The sequence below is a fragment of the Melozone crissalis genome, unplaced genomic scaffold (genome assembly GCF_028551555.1).
Source record: "Melozone crissalis strain CALT ecotype California unplaced genomic scaffold, PUWL_Pcris_2 ptg000023l_1, whole genome shotgun sequence".
NCBI classification, from domain to species: domain Eukaryota; kingdom Metazoa; phylum Chordata; class Aves; order Passeriformes; family Passerellidae; genus Melozone; species Melozone crissalis.
In genome coordinates, this window is record NW_026535801.1 from 25,638,558 (window position 1) to 25,663,949 (window position 25,392).

At 63.2% G+C, this 25,392-nt stretch overlaps 1 protein-coding gene across 5 annotated transcripts in view; it reads right to left on the bottom strand.

Annotated features, from left to right (window-relative positions):
• SPEG (striated muscle enriched protein kinase) overlaps positions 1 to 25,392 on the bottom strand; it is a 32,424-nt gene that overhangs the window by 1,675 nt on the left and 5,357 nt on the right. For 3 of the 5 annotated variants that reach the window (XM_054278103.1, XM_054278102.1, XM_054278099.1), the window contains 40 exons: positions 24,736 to 24,765; positions 24,247 to 24,336; positions 23,620 to 24,001; positions 21,062 to 22,584; positions 19,980 to 20,123; positions 19,007 to 19,189; positions 17,134 to 17,345; positions 16,787 to 16,875; positions 16,410 to 16,591; positions 14,069 to 14,329; positions 12,638 to 12,796; positions 12,312 to 12,501; positions 11,932 to 12,161; positions 11,631 to 11,750; positions 11,126 to 11,230; positions 10,805 to 11,011; positions 10,556 to 10,679; positions 9,989 to 10,161; positions 9,141 to 9,253; positions 8,797 to 8,965; positions 8,620 to 8,713; positions 8,074 to 8,274; positions 7,865 to 7,925; positions 7,587 to 7,664; positions 7,257 to 7,429; positions 7,125 to 7,151; positions 6,655 to 6,807; positions 6,393 to 6,435; positions 6,236 to 6,304; positions 3,905 to 6,101; positions 3,629 to 3,781; positions 3,438 to 3,554; positions 3,194 to 3,361; positions 2,816 to 2,938; positions 2,459 to 2,623; positions 1,604 to 2,276; positions 1,277 to 1,516; positions 981 to 1,204; positions 429 to 504; positions 24 to 173 (listed from right to left, as the gene is read on the bottom strand). In XM_054278103.1, the coding sequence (XP_054134078.1) occupies positions 24 to 173; positions 429 to 504; positions 981 to 1,204; positions 1,277 to 1,516; positions 1,604 to 2,276; positions 2,459 to 2,623; positions 2,816 to 2,938; positions 3,194 to 3,361; positions 3,438 to 3,554; positions 3,629 to 3,781; positions 3,905 to 6,101; positions 6,236 to 6,304; positions 6,393 to 6,435; positions 6,655 to 6,807; positions 7,125 to 7,151; positions 7,257 to 7,429; positions 7,587 to 7,664; positions 7,865 to 7,925; positions 8,074 to 8,274; positions 8,620 to 8,713; positions 8,797 to 8,965; positions 9,141 to 9,253; positions 9,989 to 10,161; positions 10,556 to 10,679; positions 10,805 to 11,011; positions 11,126 to 11,230; positions 11,631 to 11,750; positions 11,932 to 12,161; positions 12,312 to 12,501; positions 12,638 to 12,796; positions 14,069 to 14,329; positions 16,410 to 16,591; positions 16,787 to 16,875; positions 17,134 to 17,345; positions 19,007 to 19,189; positions 19,980 to 20,123; positions 21,062 to 22,584; positions 23,620 to 24,001; positions 24,247 to 24,336; positions 24,736 to 24,765 (9,871 nt within the window). The remainder of the gene's footprint in view (positions 1 to 23; positions 174 to 428; positions 505 to 980; positions 1,205 to 1,276; positions 1,517 to 1,603; positions 2,277 to 2,458; positions 2,624 to 2,815; positions 2,939 to 3,193; positions 3,362 to 3,437; positions 3,555 to 3,628; positions 3,782 to 3,904; positions 6,102 to 6,235; positions 6,305 to 6,392; positions 6,436 to 6,654; positions 6,808 to 7,124; positions 7,152 to 7,256; positions 7,430 to 7,586; positions 7,665 to 7,864; positions 7,926 to 8,073; positions 8,275 to 8,619; positions 8,714 to 8,796; positions 8,966 to 9,140; positions 9,254 to 9,988; positions 10,162 to 10,555; positions 10,680 to 10,804; positions 11,012 to 11,125; positions 11,231 to 11,630; positions 11,751 to 11,931; positions 12,162 to 12,311; positions 12,502 to 12,637; positions 12,797 to 14,068; positions 14,330 to 16,409; positions 16,592 to 16,786; positions 16,876 to 17,133; positions 17,346 to 19,006; positions 19,190 to 19,979; positions 20,124 to 21,061; positions 22,585 to 23,619; positions 24,002 to 24,246; positions 24,337 to 24,735; positions 24,766 to 25,392) is intronic. The other 2 variants (XM_054278104.1, XM_054278100.1) reach the window with 2 other exon arrangements.

A 25,392-nucleotide genomic window follows, 5' to 3' on the forward strand; every position in this document is an offset into this window, starting at 1 on the left:
CCCTGGCTGGGCTGGGGACTCACCAGGGGTGGACAGTGAGGACCTTGCGGATGAAGAGGGCAGCAGTCTGCGAGACGTTGGGGTACAGCTTGAAGGCATCAAAGCGCCCTGCCAGGATGCGGTTCTCCGTCTCGATGGGGTCCAGTTCAAAGAATGGGGACCGTCCGCTGAGCCTGTGGTGATGGAGGGGGTGATGGGCTGGGGGGACAGCGATGGGAGGGTACTTGCTGTCCCACTTCCCCCCCATCCCTGGCTTGAAAAGCCACAGCTACCCAGGGTGTCTTCATCTCCCCATGTCCCGCTGGGAAGGGTCTGCTGGATTACAGCATCTCTCAGCCCTCCGTTAGCTTGGTGTCCTCTGTGGCACCGAGCCCTGGGTGGGGCTGACTACACTTCAAGGTTCTCATCCCCCTGACCCTTTGTCTTACATGATGTAGGTGAGGACGCCAACACCCCAGACATCTGCTGCAGAGCCCACCGGGTCTCCCTTCACCACCTCTGGCGCTGTGGGCAGGGGAGCAGGTCTGTCATATACGCAGAGACACCAGCCCAAGCATCCCAGCACACATAGCATCCACAGTATCCCCAGCACTTACAGAAGTCCCAGATCCCCAGGATCCCCAACACCCACATCATTCCCAACACCCATAGCAGCCAAGCACCCCCAGCAGCCACAGCACTCCACTACTGCACCCTCCAACACCCTCCCGACACTGCAGCACCCTGACAGAGCCCAGCCAGCCTCCAAGGATACCCCAACCACCCCACAGCACCCAGACTCTCCCACTGACCCCAGCGATGCTAAAGAAATTCACAGACACACCCAGCACCCCAAAGGCCTCCCACCTTCCCCAAGGACACGGTTCCTCCCCATTCCCAAGTCTCCCAGAGCATAGGCATACATGCACACCTTTGGCAATAAGCATGCCCCAGTTCTGTCCCTGTCCCCCAGGCCACTACACCCGTGGTGACCCACTCACACATGTACTCCAGGGTGCCAGCACGCCGCCCCAGCTGCCGCAGCACAAGTGGGTTGTAGGTCTGGGCACTGCCAAAATCGATGATCTTGAGGGCGTTTGTGCCTGAGACGATGATGTTGTCCGGCTTGATGTCGAGGTGCACAATGCGGCGGCCGTGCAGGTACTCGAGGCCCTGCAGCAGCTGCAGTACGTAGCTCACCACGTCATCCTCCGAGTAGCGGAACCTGGGGGCAGGTGCCATCAGCAGGTAGCCCCATACCAGCCACTGTCCCCGGTGGCCCTGTGCCCCCCTGTACCTGTCCACGATGCTGTAGAGGATCTCCTTGCCAGCACAGTTCTCGCAGATGAGCACCAGGTAGCGGGGGGTGATGTACGCCTCGTGCAGGGCCATGATGCGCTCATGGTGCAGCGCCTTGAGGATCTCGTACTCCTGCAGCACGCTCTGCTTCCGCTCCGCCTCGTAGGGCACAATCTTGGCTATGAAGTGCTTCCCTGTGGCATTCTCCTTGCAGAGCCGGATCACCCCGAAACGGCCTCTGCGGCATAGGGCAGGATTCAGCATCCCTGGTGTGGGGTGCTGCAAGAACACCCCTGGCAGAGCATCTTGTCCTACCGCTACTCACCTTGCTTTCTCATCCAAGAAGGTGTATGGCTTCTGGGGGACACCCTGCCGCAGTGATGTGCTGTCTTTTGCCCCTGGGACCCCACTAGCAGCTGGGGGCTCCTTGGAGGGTGGGGGAGTGGTGGTGGGCTCCTGCGCAGGGGGTGACGTGGGGGGCATGGAGATGAAGGAGGTTACCATGTAGGGAGGCATCTTCCGTGAAGGCGTGGTGTTGGGGGTGGGAGATGGTGTGGGGGCTGAGCTGGGCGTGGTTGACACTGGGGAAACAGCAGGGGTCTTGGAAGGAGACGGAGCCTGGGGTGGGGGGGAAGTGTCCGTGGGGGGTGCAGGGGAGCCCGGAGTGGGGGTGTCTGTATGAGGAGAGGCAGCAATCCGAGGAGGGGTGAACATCAGCTCAGGAGGCACATAGACAGTGATGTTGGGTGGAAGCTCAAGATCTGGTGGCACTCCCTCTTCATGGGGGGCAGGAGGTGGAAGGACCCCTGTGGGGGCACCCTCCTGTTCTGCTGCGGCTGCCTTCTGTACCACTCCCTTGTGCTTGCGTGGCGGTGTGGTGGGAGGGGCCCCTGCAGCCACAGGCTCCACGTGCTTCTCAGGTGTCTGGGTTGACCGGCTGGAAGCCACCTTCTCAGGAATGGGGACAGCAACATCCTTGGCTGGGGCAGCTCCGGCATCTACAGGGGGCAAAGGGAAGTGTGAGCCAGGTGGGGGCAAGCTAGGAGTGGGCTGTAAGTGGCACCTCATTTCCCAAAGCCCTGGGGGGAAGGTGCCATGGGACTCAAGGATCCCCAAAGCACCCCAGAGGCCACAGGCGGCCCCATGGCCACCCCACGCCCATGGGACAGGGCTTGCTCACCTGCTGCCTCAAGATGCACCTTTACTGAGGGGTTGCTGTAGGGTCCCTGCCCAGCCTTGTTGACACAGGCCACACGAAACTTGGCAGTGCTCCCTGGAGGCAGCTCAGTCACATTGAAGTAGCAGTCAGTGATACCAGTGCTGACAATCTTCCACTCGTGCTCCCCTGCCAAAGCAGAAGTTAAGGTAAGGGGAGGGCAGAACAGGGACAGGGGCAGCCCACTGTCCCCTGCCCTTGATTTGGCCAAGCCACAGGGGACAGCGAGGACATTGGGAACTTTTGTCCTAGGTGCCCTTCCCTCCATGAGCCCATATTCCTGGCTGTGGCTCCCAGGGGATGGGAGGCAGCCCCACATACCTTCCAGTCTGCGCTCCAGTGTGTAGGTGCAGGGGGCTTTGCTCTCAGCAGGCTTCCACAGCACCAGCACCGTGTTCTTGTACTTCTGGGGGATCTCCGGGGTGCCTGGCCGCCCAGGGAGCCCTGCAAGGGTACAGACAGGGTGGGCTGGCTGTCCAGCCAGGGGCAGAGCAGAGCTGCTGCAGTGAGAGGGCATAACAACACATGGGTTCGGAGATGTTGGAAACACTCATGTAAAACCAGCCTGTCCTCTTTCAAAAGCCCCAGTCTCTTGCACGCCCCAAGACAGCAGTACTCTAGTGGCCTGCACCAACTGATCCCCAGCCGTGTGCCCGACTTGTGCCCTTCCTGTCTCCCGAGGACCCCCAGCCTCCTTACGTGCCACAGCCAGCGTGCAGGAGCTGATGGCTGTGCCCAGGATGTTGGCAGCTGCACACTCGTACAGCCCTGCATCCTTCCTGGAGACCTTGGCAATGGTGAGCATCTGACGTCCGTCCTTGCAGGAGATGACGTTCAGTCCACTGTCGGGCTGCAGGGACCTCTTGTCTGTAGGGGGAGAAGAGTGGGATGATACGGTGTCTGTCAGAGCCCACCCACCGAGGCAGTGCGGGCAGTGCCCCACCTTTCATCCAGAGGATCCGTGGGGTTGGGCTGCCAGCAGGAAGGCAGCAGAGGGTCAGCGCCTCGCCCTCCAGCAGCACCTGGTCCTTCAGCTTGATGTGGAAAATAGGGGGGAAATCTGGAAAGCAGAGGTGGGGGGTTAGGCTGGGGTGGGGATACACACCCGCCATCACGTCCTGGGCCTGCACCTACCCGATTCACTGGGTGTGTGTGGCCGGCCGGCGGCGAGTCCCTCCTCCCGCAGAAGGCTGGAGGGGATGCTGGGCTGTGAGGCCATCTTCTCCTTCTTGCCCCGGGAAAGCCCCCAGCGCTCCCAGCGGGACCTCTTCTGACTGTCACCCCCACCTGTGGGCACCCAGGGCAGGTGAGAGCGGGGCCAGGCCAGGGCGGCCACACCTGCCGTACCCACAGCGGCTGGGCCGTGGGCTGCCCGCAGGAGAGCCCAGCGGGATCGCCCTCATCGCTCACCTTTGGCAGAGGCAGCGGAGCCGGTGCTGGCCTCGGAGCGCAGGGACTCGGAGGAAGGCGCGGGGGCAGGGGCAGGCCCCGGCCGCAAGCTCTCACCCTCGGAGCTGGCGCGACGGAGCTGCCGGGAGCCCTCGCCCTCCGGCCGTTCATCCGACACGCTGCGGAGCCGCGCCGAGACCCGCTCCATGGTGGCACTGATCTTCCTCCGCACGGCCACCGCCGGTGACTCGCTCTCCCCACCACCCCCCGGCTCTGACTTGAGGCTCTCTGAGTCCCTCCGCTCCCTGGAGCTGGCCAGAGCCATGCTCCAGGAGAAGCGGCGCCCACCAGGTGGGGGGGTCTCGGTGCCTCCCTCCTCCCCCATGCTCTTCTTCCTCTCAGCCGGCGGGGTCCGCTTGAGGAGTATGGACATCCTCCGAAAGAAGCCCCCGTCCTTCTCCACCTCATGCAGGTCCTGCACCGACTTGGACTTGGCTGCCAGCCCGGTGGGCCGCTCCCTGCGCAGCTCCAGGGGCACGCCGGCCGGTGTAGGACGGTAGATGCCCTCGTCAGAGGCTGGGGGGCCGGCCAGGTGCCGGTCCTCGGAGCGGGAGCGGGTGAGGCGCTTCAGCCCCCGGGTGAGGGATGATTCGCGGCTCCGCTTGAACTTGGCCTCAAAGACCTCCTCCGAATCGATGTCCTGGATGACCAAGGAGCTGGAGGAGCCGGTGGGTTTCACCTCCCTCCTTGCTGCTGGTGCTGGTGTAGGGGGCTTTGCAGGGCTGGCTGGTGGGGTCTCCTTGATGGTTGGTGGGGCCTCGTTGGTGGTTGGTGGGGGCTCCTCGGTGGCTGTCTCCCCGCCTTGAATACCTCCCATGACTTGCATCATCTTGGCATAGGAAGACTTTATGTGGGTTTGGGGAACAGGGGTTGTGGACTTTGGTGGGGTGGGAGCTCCTGTCCTGGCAGCCCCCTCCCCACTGGCTCCAACAGCCTTGGTGGGTGTCTTGTCCTCCTGTCCCCTGTCCGTGGGCTTCTTCCCTGTGGTGGTGGCAGCCTTGCTGGCCCCAGGTGGGCCATGTTCCTCAGGGATGCGCCTCCTCCCTGAGGCGGCCTTTGCAGGGCCGGCCTGGGGAACAGCGATCTCTGCTGGAGGGGGTGTTGGTGTGCTTGGGGTGTCTGGTGGCGCTGTGGGCCGAGCATCAGAGAGGGCAGAGAGAGAGGGGGACTCCTTGAGCCGTTGTGCCTCCAGGCAGGCCACTGGGATCTCCAGGGGCGCACCGGAGCGTCGGTGCCGGACGACAGGCTCGGCATCCCCGTGGCTGAAGGAGCTGCTCTTCTGCAGCCGGCACTCAGCCGGGAGGAGGCGCGGCGAGGTGGCTTCGCTGGAGGCTGCCCGCACCAGCCGTGGCACTGCTGGAGGCTCCAGGCGGGCTGACCGTGAGACTTTCTTGTCAGGGCTGACCCCCAGGGTCTCCAGGAGGGGACCCCGCAGGCCACTGACCTTGCTGTCCCCAGAGCTTCCCCGCAGCAGCCGCTGGCGCATCAGCTCCAGGCGCTGGGCATGATCATCCTCCCCCCAGACCATCTTTCTCCTTGGCAACTCCATGGAGGCTGCCTTGGCTAGGGCCCCACGGGGGTCCCGGGCTGCCACAGCCCCCTCCTCAGTCCCTGGGAGCTGCTGAAGCAGCAAGGCGCTGTCAGCAGAGCTGCCCCTCTTCAGCTCTCCCCGACGGGCACTCCCTGGCGACTCCAGGCTGGAACCCTTCCTCATGGCTTTGCGAGGATACTCCGGCCGCTTCTGGGCTTCGGGGGCTTCCTCATCAGAGGAACCAGGCGCCTCCACCTCTGCACATGGTCGTCGTGGCCCAGCACTCCTTGGCCTCTTCCCTAGGGCCACCCCAGGCTTCCCTGTGCCCTGGCTCTGCCACTCCATGGCAGAGGCATCCCCCTCCGGCAGCAGCCCCTCGGATGTCCCAATGGTCTCATCGTCTGTGGGGATCTCATTGAGGGACATGCGGGAGCCAGAGAACTCCACCTGGTGTGGCATGGGGATGAAGGGCAGCTCATCCAGGTCGTCTGAGTCTGAGGAGGATGACAGCGCTGGTGACTCTTTGAGATGCCGGGGCACGGCAATGGAGAGGTGGTTGGACGTGTCCTCCAGCAGCTCTGGGATCGGCCGCAGCACCATGTTGCACTTGTAGCTGATCTGTGAGCGCTGCAGCCAGCAGAGAGGGCTGGGTCAGGCTCAGGTGCGTGGCATGGCATCATCCTGCCATTACACATCCCCCCATCCTGCCCAAGACACAGTCCCACCTGCCCCCTCCCTGCCTCCCCAGCCCCTGCCTTCACCTGCCATTTCCGACGGGAGATGAAGAGCTTGAGGTGGTCGGTGCTGATGACCTTTCCCTTCGCCAGTGTCTGTGGGGTGAGGGAAGAACAGTGTCCCTTGGAGCCTGCAGCAGGCTCAGGTAATCCCGTGGCCTCTTAGTTCCTAGCCCAGGCTCACCTTAAACCAGGGATGCTCCAGGGTCTGTTCTGCATTGGGTCTCCTGTGAACCGACACCATTGGGTGAGAACACCCAGGATCACAGGCTTTGGCCAGGGGAAAAAGGGCAGGAGAGTCTGGCTGCCCATGGTGCATCCCAGCAGAGCTGTGCAGCTAGCCTTGCCCTTGGGTACCCTGATGCATGGGGGTCCCCACCCTCCCTTGAGCACAAAGCTCATGCTGAAGGGGCAGGGGAGGGGGAAGGGGACCCTGCAGTACTCACAGCTTGTCATTGACCAGCACTTTGATGACAAAGCCCTTGGCTTCCCGGGTGAGCCCCTGGAACATCCTCTCCTCAAAGGCCACATTGTAGTTGCGGATGTTCATCAGCGTTGTCTTGTCATTCTCCCCCACGAAGGGGGAGATCCCTGTCAAGCTGCCATGGAGGAGACACTGTCACTGGGCCATGTGGCCATGAAAAACAGCATGGAAAATACAGAGAACTGAGGACATGACCCCAGACCCCATCTCTGGGGTCATGGGGACAGCATGGGAAACAGCATGGCAAGTATGGGAGACTGAGGACAGGACCTCAGACCTCAGCCCTGGTGCCATGGGGAGGGCAGAGGTAGGAGCAGCTGGAAAGGAGGCTGAGTCTGTAAGGAGTCATGTGCATGGTCACAGCCTCCGCTCTGGAACTGGTGAAGGGGTGGAAAGGGTGTCCCTTCTGTGAAGATACACCAGGGCACTTACCAGAGGTATGCGATAACCCCCACAGGCCTGCAGAGAGGAGAGCACAGTTACTGCACATCACAAGCCCTCCAGGGTGCCCAGTCTCTCCTGGCATAGCAGGGAGCCCACTGACCACCCAAGGGCCACCCTTACCAGATGTCGGTGACGCTGGAGACAGGGGTCTGGTTGACAATCTCAGGGCCCACGAACTCAGGGGTGCCATACTTGCAGTACTGTGGCTCCTCAGATGTCAGCTCCTGTGCATTGCCGAAGTCACAGATCCGGATCTGCTCGCTGCTCAAATCTGCCATCAGGAGGTTTTCTGGCTACAGGACAGTGCAGAGCAAAGGGGAGCTTGGCAGGACGCAGGGGCTTTCCCCAGGGCATGAATGTTCCCTCTCAGAGGATCACTCCCACCCAGTGCACCAGGAGCCCTTCACTGGAGGCACCGGGCAGGAGGAGTCTGTAAAGACTCTCACTCACTTTGATGTCCAGGTGCAGGACACTGTGCTGGTGCAGGTAGCAGATCCCTTCCAGGACCTGCCGCATGTAGGAGCGGACCTGCAAGAGATGGGGTGAGGAGAGTGGGCAGCCTGAACAGGAGTCAGCCACACACTGACCCTGTGCAGAGGAGAATGTGGGCTGTGGCCCCCTTAGTGGCCTGATACAATGAGCACTACACATATCTAGGCTGGGACAGACACTACTGTCCCCAGGATCCCTCTCTTCCACATCACTTTTCTCCCACAGTATTCACTCACCTCCGACTCACATACTGAAGGCTTCCTCACCATCCTGTCCAGCAACTCTTCTTCAGAGCAGCTGGGCCCCAGTCAAGGAGCATAAAAATTCCATGCTCCGTTATGCCCCACACCCAGCTCCTCTGCACCCACTCTGCCCACCTGTCCCCTGCAAGAGCCTCCCCTCCTCCCCTGTGCTGTGCACCCATGGAGCAGTGCCCAGAGGATACAGCTCCATGACCATGATGACGGCATTCTTCTTCTCAAAGGCATCGTGGAAGAAGACGATGCGCTCGTGGTCCAGCTGAGAGAGAATGTGCAGCTCCCGCCGCGCCGACTGCTTGGCCTTGGTCCTCCCAGGGATGAACTTGGCCGCGAAGTCCAGCCGGGTGCTCTTCTCTGTCACCCTCCGCAGATAGGAGAAAGCCCCCCTGCAATTCAGCAGCAGGGGTAAGGGAGGATAAGAACGTGCGTGAGCAGGAGACCTCCCCCTTCCCTGAGCAGCTGGCACAGGCACCCACTCTGCAGGGAGCTGCTTGCAGCCTCAGCTGCCTCTGTTACAGAGAGCCCAAGCCTGGCTTTTCTCTGACCATGCCAGGTCCCCAGCCTAAGCTGGCACAGGAGCATCCCCTGACAGCTGAGAGGAGCCCCAGCACACAAGGATCGGGCATATAAGGGAGCTTAGTGCCCTATGTTGGCGCCCTAGGGTGCAGCCTGGCTCCAGTGCCCCCGTCCCTGCAGTGCCCAGGATGCCCCATCATGCCAGGCCCACCTACCTCCCGATCTCCTCGTGCACATCATAGTAGTCGGTCAGGCGTCGTGCCTTGTGCAGCGCATCCTCCTCCATGGTGGCATCCGCAGTCGGCTGGGCTGGGAGAAGGAAAGGCGCTGGCAAGGGGCAAGCCAGACATCCAGGCTCTACCCTCAGGGGCTGGGGAGCCAGTCAGCCATACCTGCCCGCACCACCAGCTCTGCTTTGCAGGAGACCTCCCCAGCCAGATTCTTGGCTGTGCAGGTGTAGACGCCGCTGTCAGGCTCGGCAGCACCCAGCACCACCAGCGAGCACTCATTGTCCTCATACACGAAGCTCAGGTGGCTGCTCTCCTCCAGCAGCTCCCCATCCTGGGGGAAGCAGGGGTATTGGGGGCGTCCTGTCCCATCCCTGACCAACTCCCACCACCCTTTCCCCATGGGTAGGGCATGGGACACATCCTTTATCACCAGTGCAGCAACCCCAGTGATGCTGTGAAATGTGTGGGAATATGGTTCAGGAAGGGGTTGGGGGCTCCCAGCCCACCTTGTACCACATGATGTCTGGCAGCGGTTTCCCCTCCACCACCACAGAGAATCGTGGTGTCTCCCCTTCCTGGGCATCGATGTCCTCCATGATGGACTCAAAGCGCGGTGCCTCTGCCAAGAGATGGGGCATGGGGCACCATGGGGCAGTGCCAGTCCCCTGCCAGTGGCACAGAGCGTACAGCTGTGAGGTGCGGCAAGCAGGGTAGGGGCATGGAGTGACATGGGGCGGTGCCACTCCAATGCACGTGGAAGTGAGAGGGCAAACACTAATGGCATATGTCTGCAGCAGCATTCGGCAGTTCCCTTTTGGAGTGGGGCACTGTGGGGCAGTGCCACTCTCAGCACACAGGCATGGGGCACTGTGGTAATGCATCTCTCGTTACATATGGATGTGGGGCACTGTGGGGCACTGTGGAGGTGTCCCTTATGGTTCTTGCCTATAGGTCGCTGGGAGCAGTGCCTCCCAATTACACTCAGGAATGGGACACCCTGCAGCAGTGCCACCCATGGCATCCATGGCTAAGGGACACCACGAGGCACTGCCTCCCCATGTACACAGTTACAGGACACCTCTGCCCAGGTCAGACATGGGTATGGGACACCGGGCAGCAGTGCCAATGCATGGTTCATGGTTTATCATCCCCATGATTGCCACCCTACAGATCAGCATGACTACGAGATACGAATGCGAAGGAGTGAGGAGCAGTGTCACGCTATGGGGCAGTGCCCCCATGGCATACAGGCATGGGGCACCATGGGGCAATGCCCCCCCAGCATATGGGCTTGGAGCACCATAGAGTGGCACCCCCCAGCAGAGGGACACCCTCCCCGTGCCGGGTCACGTACCTGCGAGGCGGAGGCGCAGGGTGCAGTGGGCAGTGCCGTGGCGGTTGCTCACCTCACAGGCCAGCAGCCCCCCAGCCCCCCGGCCCACGCGCAGCAGCCGCAGGCAGTGCTGGTCGTCGTCTGGCATCATCATCTCACACGTGCCCTCCAGTTCCCCCAGCACCTGCCCAGCCCTGCAAGCACAGCGGCTGTCACATCACAGCTCCACAGGCAGAACCACTGCCCCGTTGACAGATCCCACCCCACAGCCCAGGACCACCTCCTTACCCACAGTCAGCCCCAGTTCCCACCCCACAGCCTCCACAAGGGCTCACATTCTGTTGCTAGCTCTGCCTCCTCAATGGCTCTTGCCCCTTAATACCCTACAGATAGCACCCCACAACCCACCCCCACAACTCCTCAGAGCCCTGGACATCATCCTTGTATGCACACCCAGACCAGCCCCAGGGAAGGAGCCCCCCACCCACACACAGTGGGCTGCATGGAGAGGTGGAAATCCCTCTATATGCATCCTGTGGGGCGATGCTAGGCACAGGGCAGGCAACAAGGCACAGTGCCATGTCCTACCTCTTCCAGGTGACAGTGGCTTCCACATGGTTGAGGGTGATGGTGATGGAGGCTGGCTGGCCTTCTACCACATACACCACATCTGGTTTGTCCAGGATGACTGGGGCCTCCTCCAGGTAGGGACCTGCCAAATGCATTTTCACCAACCCCTGCCCACTCCATGCCACCCAGCTCTGGGCAGCTTGTCACCCAACAAGGGACAGAGACCTCTAGCCCAGCTACCCACTCCCTCCCCACTGCCCTTCTCACCCCGGTCCAGGAGCTGCACAGGCCCCACAGGTGGGGAGGGCTTGCTGTTGCTCTTGGGAGTGGCAGTGATGACACGGAAGAGGTACTGGGCACCCTTGGTCAGCCTGTGCACTGTGTAGGTGGTGTCCTGCACGCCGGTCACCAGCACCACCCACTGCATCGTGCCCAGCACTTGCATTTGCACCACGTAGGTCACCGAGTTAGGGTCTGAAAGGGGAGAGGGTCAGTGCATGGAGCTCCCTGGCATGGAGCTACCTCATGCACCCCATCATGGCACTGCCCACCCCCTGCCAGCTTCCTGCCCATAGCCTGCCCCCTTACCTATGGCAGCGTCCAGCCACTTGGGCTTGTTCCAGGTCAGCGTGATGGCTCTGCCAGTCACTGAGGCCACAGTGGGGGGCCCGTCTGGGGGGGTTGGCACCACATCTGCAGGGGGAGGTGGGCAGGGATGTAAGCATAGCCACTGCCCCAGCTTATCAGGGCATCTGCCTCCTGCACTGGGAGATACTGGCTGCGGGGATGGATGAGACCAGTAATTCTTTATGGCTTCCTGGTGGGGGCTCAGCCTGCCAGCCCCTGTGGGACTGGCACTGCCAGCAAGCTTCATGCAGCACCTAGTGGTCCAGGGATGGCTCCTGACCACACAAGATGAGAACTGCACTGCTGGCCCCACTTTTATGTTGGATTAGAGACCTCCTGAGGTCCCCTCCAACCTAAGCTGGCCTGTGATCCTATTCCCCTAGGACCTCATGACGATCTTGGGTCACAGCCTGGCAGGGTGGCTTCAAGTGGCCACACATCCCAGGTGGTGTCTGCTGCTGCTTACCGGTGACATAGAGGTGTGCATAGCACGTGGCCTTCCCCACTTTGTTGGCAATGACACTTTTGTAGACACCAGCATGTGCGTGGCTCACAGCCGTGAATACCAGACGATGGATGTCTTTATCTGGTGGAGAACAGGGGGACACAGGTAAGACCCTACCAGCTAATAAGCAGCACAGAGCTCCCCTTCCTGCCTCATGGGGTGAAAAGGTCTGGGGGGTGATGCCTCCTTCAAGGGTGTTCCCCTTTCTCCCACCCCATGTAGAGGGACCCCAGGGGGTGGGGAAGGCAACGAGGAATCCTACATTGCATCATCTTGCGGTCATCAGTGCTGTCAATTCGGGAGCCATTGTGGTACCAGGTGATGGAGGGGTAGGGCATCCCGGCCACCTGGCACTCCAGCACGGCCTCCTTCGACTCCACCACGTCCAGGTTGTGCAGTGGCTTCAGGAAATCAGGCATGGTGAAGCACTCTGTCTCCGTCTCCACCTGCTCTGGCTCCTCTGGGATGGATGGCATCTTCTCCAGCTTAGAGCTGCAAGAGCCCACAGATGCTCAGAATGGGAGCAGGGTGCAGTGCCCCCAGCTCAGCCCAGCCCTAGGCTTTGCAAAAGCCTGTTGGATACCAACTCCCAGAGGGGAGTGAGCAGGGGGAAGCAGGTTCCAGTGACCATCCAGCTCTTACATCTGGGAGGCTGCAGATGGCCGTGGCTCCTCCACATAGAGCTCAGCAGTGCACTCCACATGGCCATGGATGTTCCTGGCGGTTGCCTTGTACTGCCCTTCATCTTCACTGCCCACGTGCACAATGACCAGTGAGTGCAGCCCTCCGTCCTGCTGAATCCGCACGTTCTCCCCCTCCTGCACTGGCAGGCCTGTGCAGAAACACACACCACCATCAGCAGCAGCATCCCCTCCAGCCCCAGCCAGCTGCAGCCTTTGGGTGCAGCCCCCAGGGAGATGAGGTCTCCCTGCAGGGCCCTTGGCAAGCTCTCTGAGCTTGGGGGTTACCAAAGTGAGTCCAGGTAACCGTCGGAGGGGGAGTCCCACTGATCATGCAGACAAAGCGCGCTGTCCGCCCTTCCACCACGTCCACATCCTCCAGCTTGCGGGTGAAGAGCGGCTGCACAGAGGGCTGCACCGTCAGCCGGGCACTGCAGGTCAGCTCATCTGCGAGGAGAGCAGGCCCTGTGAGCCCCACAGCACATGCCTGTGCAGGGCAGGAGCAGCCTGTGACACCCCTGGCTGCAGCCCAGCACCCAGTGTGGCTGTGGGTGAGCATACCCCACACATGGTGTGGGCTGAGCCCGGCTGTGTGGGGTTCCAGGCTCTGTCCCTGTGCAGGGCAGAGGGGCACAAATGTGTGCAAGGTCCCCATGCCCAGAGCTGGGGCTCTGATGGCAGCAGGCTGCTCTTTCCCTTCTGCACAGCAGTACAGGTGCCAGAGCAAGGTGGGTGGGAGGATGCCCTGTCCTCCTTGCAGGGCAGGAGATCACAGCTGGCCTACCCCCTTGGGAATGGGGCAGCAATGCTTGAGCAGGTAGTGCCAGCACATGCAGCATCCAAGGAGCAGCATGGGGACACGAGCAGGCTCAATGCTCCAGGTGAGGGGATTTCCAGCAGGGACCACTTTGCCATGATGGTGTTGTCACCCACCCTGGGTAAGGATGGGCAACACCATTCTCAGGCACACCCTCACCTGCCTGAGCCCCAAACTGCTGCTGCCTTCAAAGCCCCATGAGAATACAGCCACCTTCATGGAGGATTGCACAGGCACCAACCGCAGGGTGCAGAGAATGCTGCTTCTCCCTGCAATGTCCCCCCAGCCCTGCTGCCTAGATGGGCAGGAGAGTGGATTCCGTGTGGGTCAGAGCTGTGGGCAGCATGCACAGGCACAAGTGGGACAGAGCCATGGGACAGAGGCCTGTGCAACTCTTGCTGAGCTGTCATCAGTGATGGTTTGGTGGGAGAGGCTGGGAAGCTCTGACTCCTTGCCCATTTCCCCACCACCTCCCAAGCCAGCAGAGACACTTCAGTACTGGAGCAGGATGCCCACAAGCTCTGAAGCCAGGGGACAGGGACAGCTGGACTCCAGGTCTGCATCCACTGGGTGCACCCATGGAACAAATGCATCTTCCCATGTCTCAGGGAGCCACATGCATGCTGGCAGAGGAGCTGAGTGGAGTGGGGTGGGACAGAGCTGCAGGGCTCAGGGTACCGGAGTCCAAGAACTGACACACACCAGGTTTCCCTGAGAAATCTTCCCAGCACCTGGGGCACCACCCACTCCCTATCCCCCTGTCTCCTTGTACCCCATCTCCAGCACTCACAGCTACATCCCTGGGAACAAGCGCCCTGAGCCCAAGGTAGGGGGGTCTTTCCCCCTGCTAGGGTCAAGCCCTGAGTGAGAAACCCCTGGGGAGCTGCATGCCCACCGCTTACCTTTGGCAGTGCTGAGCTTGCAGGTGTAGATTCCGCTGTCATCTTCATGCACAGAGGTGAGCAGCAGCTTGCACTTGCGCCCATCAAAATGCATCTTGCATTTGAGCAGTGCAGGCTGGAGCAGCCGGCCCCGGGACAGCCAGTCCACGTCCATGTCTGGCGGGCCGGCCACCATGCACTCAAAGACCGCCAGCTCCCCCGCCCCGACCACCAAGTCCTGCAGGGGAACCACGATGGCCAGGGACTGGCACTCGGGGCGAGCTGCCCGGGGAGGGGGGAGAGAGAGAAAGAAAGAGAGAGATGCATCTCAGCAACTGAAAAGCAACCATGAGAGGGTAGCAGGGATGGAGTGGGAGTACATGCAGGGCAGTGGTTCATGCAGGGAGGGGGCCTGGTGCAGCGGGCAGGGAGTGCAGCAGGGAAGGGTGGGATGGGAGGCGAGATGTGGAAAGCAGAGCTGAGCAGGGAGGGGGCTGGGGGTGAGGGGAGGTGTCCGTGCCAGGAACACACCACACAGCGCTTTACCAAACAGATTTTATTAGAGCTACAAAAAAAAAAGGGTCACGGCCTCGCAGCCCGCCCCCCCCCATCAAGCCCCCTCCCTGGGAAGAAGAGACCCACAGCCAGGGGATGCTCCTGAGGGACCCAAGCCCTGGGGCTACAACGGACGTGTCTTGGCGGCCAAGCTGGCACCTGAGTGGCCACCGTGAGCCAAAGGGGCCAATGATCTCCCTCCCGCCTGCACCTCACGCAGGGTGTTCCCCTGTGGGGTCCCTGGGGTCTCCTGTCTCCCGTGCTCCAAGGTGACTGTCACAGAGCTGCCACCGCCCTGCAGCTCCTTCCCTACAGCCCTGGCCGGCACGGCGGCAACCGCGGGCTCAGCTCCCTGCTCCCTTTCCCTGGGCAGCAAGAGAGAGGCAGCAGAACACACAGACAGGGACAAACGGATGGAGCAAGAGACAAGACAGCATCATATGGGCACCCTGGCCCGGCTGAGGGGGCGCCTGCTGCTCCCCTGCTGCTCCCCCCGCCCGCCTCAGTGCCGCCTGCCCCGGCCATCTGGCGAGCCCCGGCCCGCAGTCGAGGCCCGCGCGTCCCCGCGGTGCGTCCAGGACGAGGCGGCGGATGGAGAAGGAGGTAATAACACAAGGTGAGGTCCACTGCCTAAGAGGTGTCCAACTAAGAGCCCCGCAGCCGCGGCTCTGAGAGATGCACCCCCTTATCGTACTCCCCCTGCGTACAGACAAAAACCGCAGTCAGCAAGCGGAAGGGTTAGTGCAGCAGCGACGGGAGCGGCACGGACACACATACCAGCGCCAGCACGAGGGGTGCGAGTGGGCAGCAAGGCACGGAGCCATCTGCTGAGCCCCCCAAGAAGGGCCGGGGTTCGGCATCGCCCCTGCAGCCCGGCTCCTGCCCGTCGTGGGACACTGGGACGGCTTCCGCTCCCGCCCCCGTGCCGCCGCGCTTTGCTGTAGGCTGGGAGCGCTGTCCCGGCAGGCAGCGTGCAAGCAGCGCAGCCAAGGCCGGGCTGGGATCGGCACAGCTCAGGGGGCTCAGGCAGCCATCAGCGGGGAGGGCTGGGGGAGCAGGGCACACACAGCAAAGGGCAAGAGGAGGGAGGCAACATCACTCATCCCCACAGGCCCCTTCCCTGGCCTTGGGGATACCAGGCAGAGCCTGGCTATCAGTCCCAACACCCCCCTCACCCCCTCAAAACTGCACACATACTTTGGGGTCCTAGGAGGACCACAGCAGGGCTGGGGAGCGATAGCGAGGAAAGGGGAGTGGACAGTGAAGTCCCGTGAGTATGGGACATTGCTGGAAATGGGCAGGGAGGGACCCCCTGCAATTGCCCTGTGCCTGGCACAGAGCTTGCAGGTAGCCTGGGGCAAGGAGGGAGCGAGCTGCAGGGCATGAGGACATGTTTCCTACAGAGCCCCCAAGGCCAAAAGCCCTCCCTGGTGAGCCAGGGGCAGCACTTCGCCCCATAAGTGTGTGTGTGGGGTGAAGCTGGGCTGTGAGAAGCAGTTGGGTCTGGGTCAGATCAGTGGGGCTCTGGAACAGCAGGCAACAGGTGGGACCCAGGGCTGCACATCTGGAGGAGACAGCAAGGCAGACTGCCTTCTGCTGCAGGGCCAGCCTCTGCGGACAGCCCCTGGCACGCAGCTCCACTTTCCTGTTCCCCACCTGTGCCACCTCAGGGGGAGCTGGCTGGTCCCCTTCTTATGTCACACCACCAAGTGGGGGGCCTGCAGTGGTGCCTTCCCCACAGCTCATGCAGGGCACTAGAGCCAGCAGGCTTCTCACGTTCTTGGGTGACATACTCAGGGAGTTTTACCTCTGACCTCCAGCTTGGCCTCGCACTGCTTGGTGCCATACTCGTTGACGGCCTTGCAGGTGTAGAAGCCGGTGTCGGTGTGCTCTGCCGCCAGGATGTGCAGCGTGAAGAGCCCCCGCACGCCCTCCGCCTCCTCCGCGTGGTGCCGGCGCCCATACTTCACTGGCTGCCTGTTTCTCAGCCTGCTCCAGACAGAGGCAGAGCATCGTGGTCACACCTGGCCCTGCACACACAGCCTGCCTGTCCCCAGAAAAACCTTCTACAACACTCCCTGCTCAGGATCAGAGCTCCATGCAACCATCCCCAAATGGAGAGGTCACTGTGCCTGTCCCCTCCTTTCCTGTCCAGCTGTGATCCCAGAGAGCAGCAGGACTCACCAGTAAATGATGGGCTTGGGCTCCCCACGGACGCGGACGCTCATGCTAACATCCTGCCCCTCCAGCACCGACTGGTCCGACAAGGATACCTGGGGAAAGAGGGGTCAGAGAGCAGCAAGCACCATTTGCACCCCACCACTGCACCCAGGGCTGTCTGTCTGTCCCCTGTCACAACAGGAGTACCAGGGAAGCTGGTGGGGTGGAGCCTGCCCAGGTGCTGGCAGGACCCCACATCAGACCAAGGGCTAGGAAGATCTGACCCAGCGCCTCCAGGCACCGAGAACCATGGTACCGGAGTCACAGGGCACTGCACCCCTCTACCAGTCCTGGGGGATTTGCTATCTCACCTCGAAGGTGGGTGAAGCCTTGAAGGTGGTCTCAGGGGAGCCGCGGGCAGCCCCATGCTCGGCTCTTGGCTGCAGCTTCATGGCCGGTTGGTGCTGGGGGGTGCCGGACTCTGGGAACTCCTCCAGTGGGCTCAGGTACTCCTCGTCCGATGTGATGGGGCTGACCTGGCCGACGGCTGGGGGCAAGCTCCCATGCCGCTCCACAACGGGTGCTAGCACAGGAGAGGCTGGATAAGGAGCTGGCAGAAACCGGGGCCGGACAGGCGGGTTAGGGCACCCCTTTCCCCTACCCTGCATTACAGGGGTGGACACGCACCCCGCGGCCCATCCCGGTTCTGCAGGGGCCGGCAGCGAAGGGGTGCGTGGCCGCGCCGGGGGAGGGGGTGAGCTGCAAGCACGCCGCGGGATGATAAGGGGACGCGATATTCCGCAAGGCGACAGCAGGGCTCAAGTGGCTCTTACGCAGCAGCCCGCGCTCCCATCCTTAAGCCACCCGGATTCCCGGGATGGCTGTCCCTGCCCGGGCCGGCACGGCTGAAGGTGACATTGGCAGCTGCGCTCCCCCCTGCAGCCCGCCCGCCATCGGGGGCCGCACTGGGGGACTCGCGGGGTGCGGGACACGGGGGCCGGCGGGGACGGGATGGGGAGCGGCGACCGGTACAGGGGACTGACAGAGCCCAGTCGGCACCATGGGGGTGCCGGCCCCGTCCGGCCGCCCGCCGGAGCGCTCTCAAACTCCCTGCCCTGCGCCGGGAGTGGCGGGCGGCCTTCCCGGTACGGGGCAAGGGCTGTGTCCCCGCGCCTCCGTGATACCCGCGGGCAGCTTCCAGCGGAGGGCTGCGAGCCTGAGCCCGACTTCCCCCTGTCCGCACCCTCCCCTCGCCCCCGAAGCACCCCGCACTCACCGGGGCCACGCGGCCCCGCCGCGCCACGCCGCCGAACCGCCCTCGCTCGGTGCCCGCGGCGCTGCCGGTGCTGGGCGCTCCCGCCCGCAGCGCCGTCGGCCCGCTGAGCCCTCCCCGCCCCAGCGCCGGCCGGCCCCCGGGGCTGGGCCAGCAGCTGGGGGAGGGCCCGCGGCGGGCCGGGGTCTGCGGGCCCCTCCCGGCCCCCACCGCTGTGCCCCGCTATGCCGTGCCCGGCCGCGGCTGCCCCTGGGTGCCCTGTCCCGCCTAACCACGGAGCGGGAGAGTTTTGGGTCCTTCCAGCCGTCGGGCGGCTCTGAGCCTCTGCCGGCCGCCCAGAAACACTCTCTTGGAATGGGGAGGGCTTTGGGGCCGCAGAGGGCTGGCATCCCCGTGGCCAGCGCCGGTGGGTTCTCCCCGCTAGCAGCTCGGTGGGCGGGCAGGGTGTCTGTCCCCACAGGTTTGTGGGGCGGGGGTCTCCCCGCTGCTAGCGGAGTGCAGCACAGGGATATATCCACAATTTGCGGGGCGGGGAGCCGGCTGGGATATCCCCACGGTGCACGCGCTGGAGGCAGGAGTACCCACAGGGTTTGCAGGCTGGGGACCGGGGTACCCACATGGTCTGCGGGTTGTTGAGCAGGCTGAGGTACCCCCATGTGTAGCGGGACACGGGGCAGGTGTGAGGGCCGGTCACCGGGCTGCTTGCTGGGCGCCAGGGGTTGCTCACAGCCTGACCCCGCTCCCCCCACGGCAGGATCCTGCCATGGCTGCCGGGAGCACGTCAGCTGCTTTGGTTCAGACCGAGCCTTGTAGGGTAAGGAAGCCGGTTTCTTCACAGTGACAGCAGCGGCAGAGCTGGCAGCCAGCCTGCCGCGGCGCCAGCCCTCGCTCCCTCCCTGTCTGCCTCCCTCCTTTCCTCCCTCCTTGCCACCCTCCTTGCCTCCCGGGGTCCCTCCGGCCGCGCTACTCACCGGGCCGCACGCTGAGGATGGCGCTGCAGCAGGTGGCGCCCACCTCGTTGGCCGCGGTGACCGTGTAGAGCCCGGCGTCCGCCACCCGGGCGCTACGCACCAGCAGCGTGTGGCGCTCGCCCTCCGCCTTGATGGGGCGCGTCGTGCTGCTCCGCAGCGGGACCCCGTCCTTCCTCCAGGACACTGCCGGCAGAGGCGCGGGTCACGCGTGGGCAGCACAGCCCGAGCTTTCCCGGGGCCCGCGCAGGGGCCAGGGGAGGCCAGGCGCTCCTTTGCCTGGCCTGAGAACCCATTTGCTATGGGGAGCAGCCCCGGGATCCCACGGCCCTCCGACGGAGAGACCGTGGCTGGTCCCTATCTGCTTCCTGACATCCTCCTGCCCTCCAGCGGAGACTGGAAGAGGGAATTAGAGCGGCTTGGCTTCTGCCTGGCTTTGGCGACTGGCACCGGTCCTGGATGCCCAGCTGCCCCCGCGCACTTCCTGGATACAGCGTGCCCGGAGGCCATCAGCCCTAAGCTCCTGGCCCCGGGAAACCACAGGGTTTGAAGACACCCTGGTGTCTTCAAGACATGACGAAGAAACCATCAGGGTTGGAAGACACCCTGATGATCTTCTGGTTCCAACACGAACCCCCCCACCCCCACCATGGGCAGGGACGCCACCCACTAGATCAGGTTGCATCACCGTCCCTGCCCGCGCAGCCCTCAGTAGCCCTTCTCCCACTTTCCCAACAGCCCTGCCCAGCACTGGGGGACAGCAGGCACCCTGTCCTCTGCCCCCTGTCCTGGCAGGCAGCGCTCAAGCACTTCACTCCTGTCTGAGAAGGGGTGCTCCCAGGGCGGGCACATCACCTCCCCTGAGACACCCAGCTCAGCCTGGGTGTCCCACTCACACCGTGCAGGTGGGACATGGACATGCAGGGAGTGCCTCTGCCACACCGTGACCTTGACACCCCGCTCCAGGGCAGCTCACCTTCTGGCTGGGGGTTGGCCGTGACAATGCACTTGAGCAGCACCTCTGCCCCCACGACAACGGCCATGTCCTGGATGGGGATCTCAAAGATGGGGGCTTCCAGGGGGTCTTCACCCGCTGAGACATAGGAGTCATCTGAGGACTCTGCGCAGGGAGAGAGGGGCCCCGTGGCTGTCAGCAGGGTGAACTGGGTGGGTGCTGTGCCATGCAGGGCTGCATGCAGGCAGAGCACGGGTCTCCCAACCCACTGCTCAACCCTCTCTGGGGCGTGAGCAGGTACTCGGGCCATGCAGTGGATGGAATGGACACATCAGGATCCACCATGGCTCAGAGCAGGCACTGGGGACAAGACAGGGGAGCAGGAAGGGGCAGGAAGCATACAGCTCGTTGTACATCCCCATACGGCATAAGAAATGAGGTGACAGTGGGGTGTGGAAGAAGGAGTGTCATATAGCTTGCTGCATCCCCCACCCTGAACTTCCCCCGGTCCCTCATGGGATGGTGCCTGCTGCACCCCAATACATCAGCAAGCACCTCCCAGCTCCCTCCCCTCTCATGGCCCCAGCGCACGGACAAAAGTCCTGGGGCTGTGCCAGGAGCCTCAGACACGTGGGCCTGACACTTCTCTGGCTAGAGCAGAGCCTAAAAGCTGCCAACCCAGGTATAGTCTGGTCTAACTGCTGCATGCTGGGATGGGCAGGACACCTCTTGCCCAGCCAAGCCACCTTCTCCTGGGAAAGCTTGGGCTGCATGCCCTGCCTGGACCACCGAGCATGGCCCAGACAGGACAAGTTGCAGTGGGTCCTCTGTGTCCCAGACCACAATTCAGTGTGCTGTATCTTTCCTGTGCCAGACAAGAGGTATGGAGAAGATAGCAAGTGTTGTAACCTCAAGGCCCAGCAAACTGGCAGCCAGGCTGGTCTGTCTTATGGCACTGCTTGGTGCCAACTACCCCAGAGTCTTGTCCCTCCACCCCTGGGCTCACCACACCTCCCAGGGGCAGGATGAAGGTTCCCCAACCCACCCAGGGGCTGGCCAGGCCAGCTCTGTGCCTGCAGGAGGGCAGAAGGCCATGCCCATACCTAGCTCTGGAGAGGTGGGCCTGGCTCGGCGTCCCTTCCCCTTGCTCCGTGTGCTCCTGCTTTCTTGAGCCATCCGACCACTCTCTTTCTTCTCTGACACTTTCATCTGCCTTCTCTCCACCTCCCTGCCCACACCGTGCTGTCCTGCCCAGCTTCGTTCCAGACGAGCTTCCTGCTCCATGCCTGGCTTTGCCCAGGGCAGGAACCGCACTTCTGTGGGCGTCTCAGGCCGCCGGTACAGTCCGTGGGGCACGGCCAGCCGGGCAGCCAGAGCCTCGTTCAGTGCCCCGGGGCCACGGGCGGGGCCTCCATCGGGGTACAGACTGCCTTCGGCGGGCCCCGCCTGCGAGAGGGCCACCCTTCCCTGCGGGCTGGCTTGTTTCAATGGCCACTGCTCCTTCTTCTTCACTTCCCCAACGCCTTCTTGGCGCAGGCCCTTCCTGGCATCCTCCGTTGAGCTGGGCTGTCCAGCTGCCCCACCCACCCCCACCGGGGCTCTCTTCCCGCGCTGCCCCCCCGGCAGCGGCTCCCCGTCGGGTCCCACCAAGGCCACGCTGGAAAGCGCCAGGTGCTGGATGACGTGTGTGCTCTCTGCCGGCGGGCAGCTCTTGGGGGGCAGTGCCTTGCGTCCGCCGGCGCCCTGAGAGGAGGGGGCGCGGGGGGTGCGGGGGGCGCGGGGTGCGGGGGGCTCGCTGGCCGCTGGGGGTGAGGGTGCCGGGGGCGACCCGGCTTTGCAGAGCTCCTGGGAGCGCCGCAGCTGCTGCTTGGAGACCGTCCGCTTGATGCGGCTCAGCTCCTCCGCAAACTTGTGCTCGATGGCGTAGACGCGGTTGGCGAACTTGCCCCGCTCGTCGAAGGAGGCGGCTTTCTGCCGGAAGGCCAGGCGCCGGCACGCTGCCGTGCTGCCCGGCTCCCAGCGGCCGCCGTCCCGCAGCTCCTCCCGCGAGCCGCCCGGAGTGCTGGCGCGGCGGGGCCCGCTGCCGGGCTGCTCCAGGGAGCGCGTCTTGCGCAGCGGCAGGCGGGGCCGAGCGGGAAAGGGACTGTCCTGCTCCAGGCTCCTCTGCCGCTCCTCGAAGTACTGCAGCCGCTCGAAGATCCTGGAGCCGGCACGCACCAGCTTGGGCGATGCCCGCACGGAGATGCGGCCGGAGGTGTCGCTCATGGGTGTCTGCGGGCGGGAGTCCTGTGTGCTTCCCTGTGAGTACCCAGAGGACTTGGGCTTCTTGATCTTCTCCTCGTACTCCTCAGGAACGACGTCCTGGTACTCTACCGGCACCGAGGACTTCTTGCGGGGGGTCACGGGTGTGAAGGAGGGGACGCCAGGGCCACGGGCAGCGGGCTGGGATGCGGCGCCAGCGGGCGGCTGCAGACCTGTGCCAGCGCGAGGAGATGGCGAGCGGACGATGGGTGGCTTGGCAGTCAGTGGCAGAGCAGCGGGGGACCTTGGGGCCTCTGCACCAGGCTTTGGAGAGACAGGGCCTCTGTGGAGGTCATCTCTCCGGTAGCCTCCCTGGGGGATGCTGCTGCAAGGGCAGAGACAGAGGAGCATGGCTTAGAGACCACCCTTGTACCTGCTTGGCTGCATCCCAGCTTCCAGCCTGCACCACAGTGCCCAATGGGGCATGGCAAAGGGGTCAAACAGTCAGGGCAGCCTGGGGAGACCCAAGGGGTCCCAGCAACGGCGTCTGGTCACCCTCAGACCACTGGGAGCTGGCTGGGTTAGGTGAGAGTCCTGGGTTGCTGGGACCCCTTGCCCGGGTACTCATGTGGAGCAGCAGGGTGATGCTGGGTTACCCAGTGAATCCCTCCCCAGGGCCACCATGCAGACAGGACCAGGGGCTGGGGGGTGCCCCAGTTTGCTGGGATGTCCTGGTGTGCTGAGGCAGTGCAGCCTGGCCAGAAGGGGTCCCCAAGGCTGCAAGCTCTGCCTGTGCACATGCTGCTGTGGGCACATCTTCCTATCCCACTGCCCCCATAGGGGCTCAGCAAACGCAGAGTGGAAATCATAAGGTGGAGATGAGGTTCTGGTGGAAGAAGCAGCCTTAAACAAAAAAAAGAGCAAGATGGAGGTCAAAGGAGCAGGCCTGCAGGTATGGGAACCAAAGGCAGCAGGGAGGGACGGGGGCTCTGAGCACATCAGCAGGATCTGGGGACGCAGCACCCCTGCACCATGAGCAGACGCCTATGTGTGTCCCAGGCTACTGTGCACCTCCAGTTCCCCACACTGTGGGCTGCACCCCACCATGGTGGGGTTGAAGAGGAAAATGCCTATGATGTAGTCTGCAGGTGGGGTACTGCACCTCAAGCAGTGGCACAGGGGATACACCCAGCCTCAACCTGGCCACAGCAGAAAGGGACCCCACTCTACATCACCCCCAGGCCGCATTGCTCCCACCTTCTCACCGAGAACAGGCTGCCTACTGCTCAGAGTCCCCACTCCTCATCAAGGAAGGTGAAGGCAAAGAAAGGCCGGGTGGAGGGAAGGAGATGGCTGCAGGGGTTGGAAGGAGATGGCCCCAGCGCGATGTCCCCTCCGTGCGCTCCCGCTGGCTACTTACACGTGGAGCGAGAGCGCCCGTCCTCGGTACAGGCTGAAGGCGCTGCCGTACGGGTCGCTGGCCACCGACAGGCTATCCTCTGACCCCCAGCTCGTGCCCACCAGATTAGCCCGTGATGCCCGCACCAGCGGCTCCACGCCCAGGTGCCGCACCTCGGCGCCACGCGGGGCCGGCGTGTTTGCTTGCCTTGGGGTTCCCTGCGGCTGCGGCCAGGCAGCGGGACGGAGGTAGGGTCCCCGTGCAGAGAGGCTGGCATCCGTCTCCTTCTCCACCACGGTCTGCTGGCTGCCTGACCAGCTGGAGCGCTCCTCTGCCTGTGACAGGGCCAGCACCGAGGTTGGCGTTGTGTTCATGGAGGCGTCCACGAGGGTGTCAGACCCACCTGAGAGAAGAGGGATGAGCCGAGACTGGGTGCCTGTGGGACGAGCTCAGCATCCTCCTCAGAGAGGGCTGAACCACTGTGAGGTGTCCCAGCATGTCCTGAGCAGCACCCTCCTGCCTCAAGCCCTCCCTGCTTTGTATGGGTGGATCACAGCTCCCTCTCCCTCTGGCCAGCAGAGGCCTTGTGGGGAGTCATGGCCAGCAGCCAGTGTCAGGGCTCAGTGCCAGCCAGGTGTCCCAGCTCACCCGTGGGGGTGCTGAAGGCTGTCTCATCCTGGAGATCACTGCGCTGTGTCACCTGGGGGTCGCCGGATTCATCCTCACCTGTCTCCGAGTCTGGGGTGGGAAGGGAGAGTAGGGAGTGAGGGTACAGACAGACAGTCAGCAGACCACACTGGTACTGCCTGTTGCAGACCCATTGGCTCCAGGAGCACGACAGCAGTGCCCAGGCAGCTCCAGGGCAGGAGGAATGCCTGTGACCTGCAGGGACAAGCTGCCAGGAGGGAAAGGCAGGACTAGGAGTGGGAAAGTCCAGCAGGGCAAGGGCAGGCAGGAACAGTGTTAGATGACGGGAGGAAGGGAAGCAGTGCCAGCAGTGGGAACACAGCTGGCAGAGGTGGCACGGGGACAAAAAAGCAGAGCAAGGGGACAGTGGAAGTGACAGAGCAGGATGGCAGGCTGGGGCACAGGGTCCACTATAGGGACAGTGATGGCATTGGGAAGGCGTCTTCCTACCGTAGCTTTGTTTCCTGCAGGAGCGGAAAACTTCGCTTCCATAGGGGCAGCAAGAGAGAGAGAGACATCAACACCCGGTTATCGGCCCGGCCTGCGGAGACGCGGGGGCAGCCGGGGGGGCCTTGTCCCCAGCCCTTCCCCACCACGTCTCCACTCTGCACCACAGTCACTGCACACCACTCCAGCTCTGCACACAGACCCTCTCCTTGCACACACTGTCCCACCTGTGAGTGCACAGCACCCTTCCCTCCCTGTGCCGCAGCCACATCCCGCCCAGCAGGACAGCCACCCCTATCCCTGGAGCTGTGCCCTCACTGCTGCAGCATCCATACATCCCTCTGTGCCTGCAGGGCATCTCAGCCTGGGGCTGACCCTCCCAGTCTGTGCCCAGCTGGGCACTCCTGGGGGTGCTGGAGCACACGGACACGTGTCCATGTGCACACGGCCTCCCCTGGCATGTACAAGTCCATCCTCTGCCCCACCAGTGCAAGTGCTGTACAACACAGCTGTGCTCCACAGCACAACAGCGGTTGATAAAGCCAAAATTCTCAGGGCAGGGCATCACTAAGAGCTGCCCCCCACCAGGCAGGATGTGGCAAGGCCATTTCAGTATCAACCTAATGTGCCATCCCAGGAAAAATAGTGCCATGCTTCCAG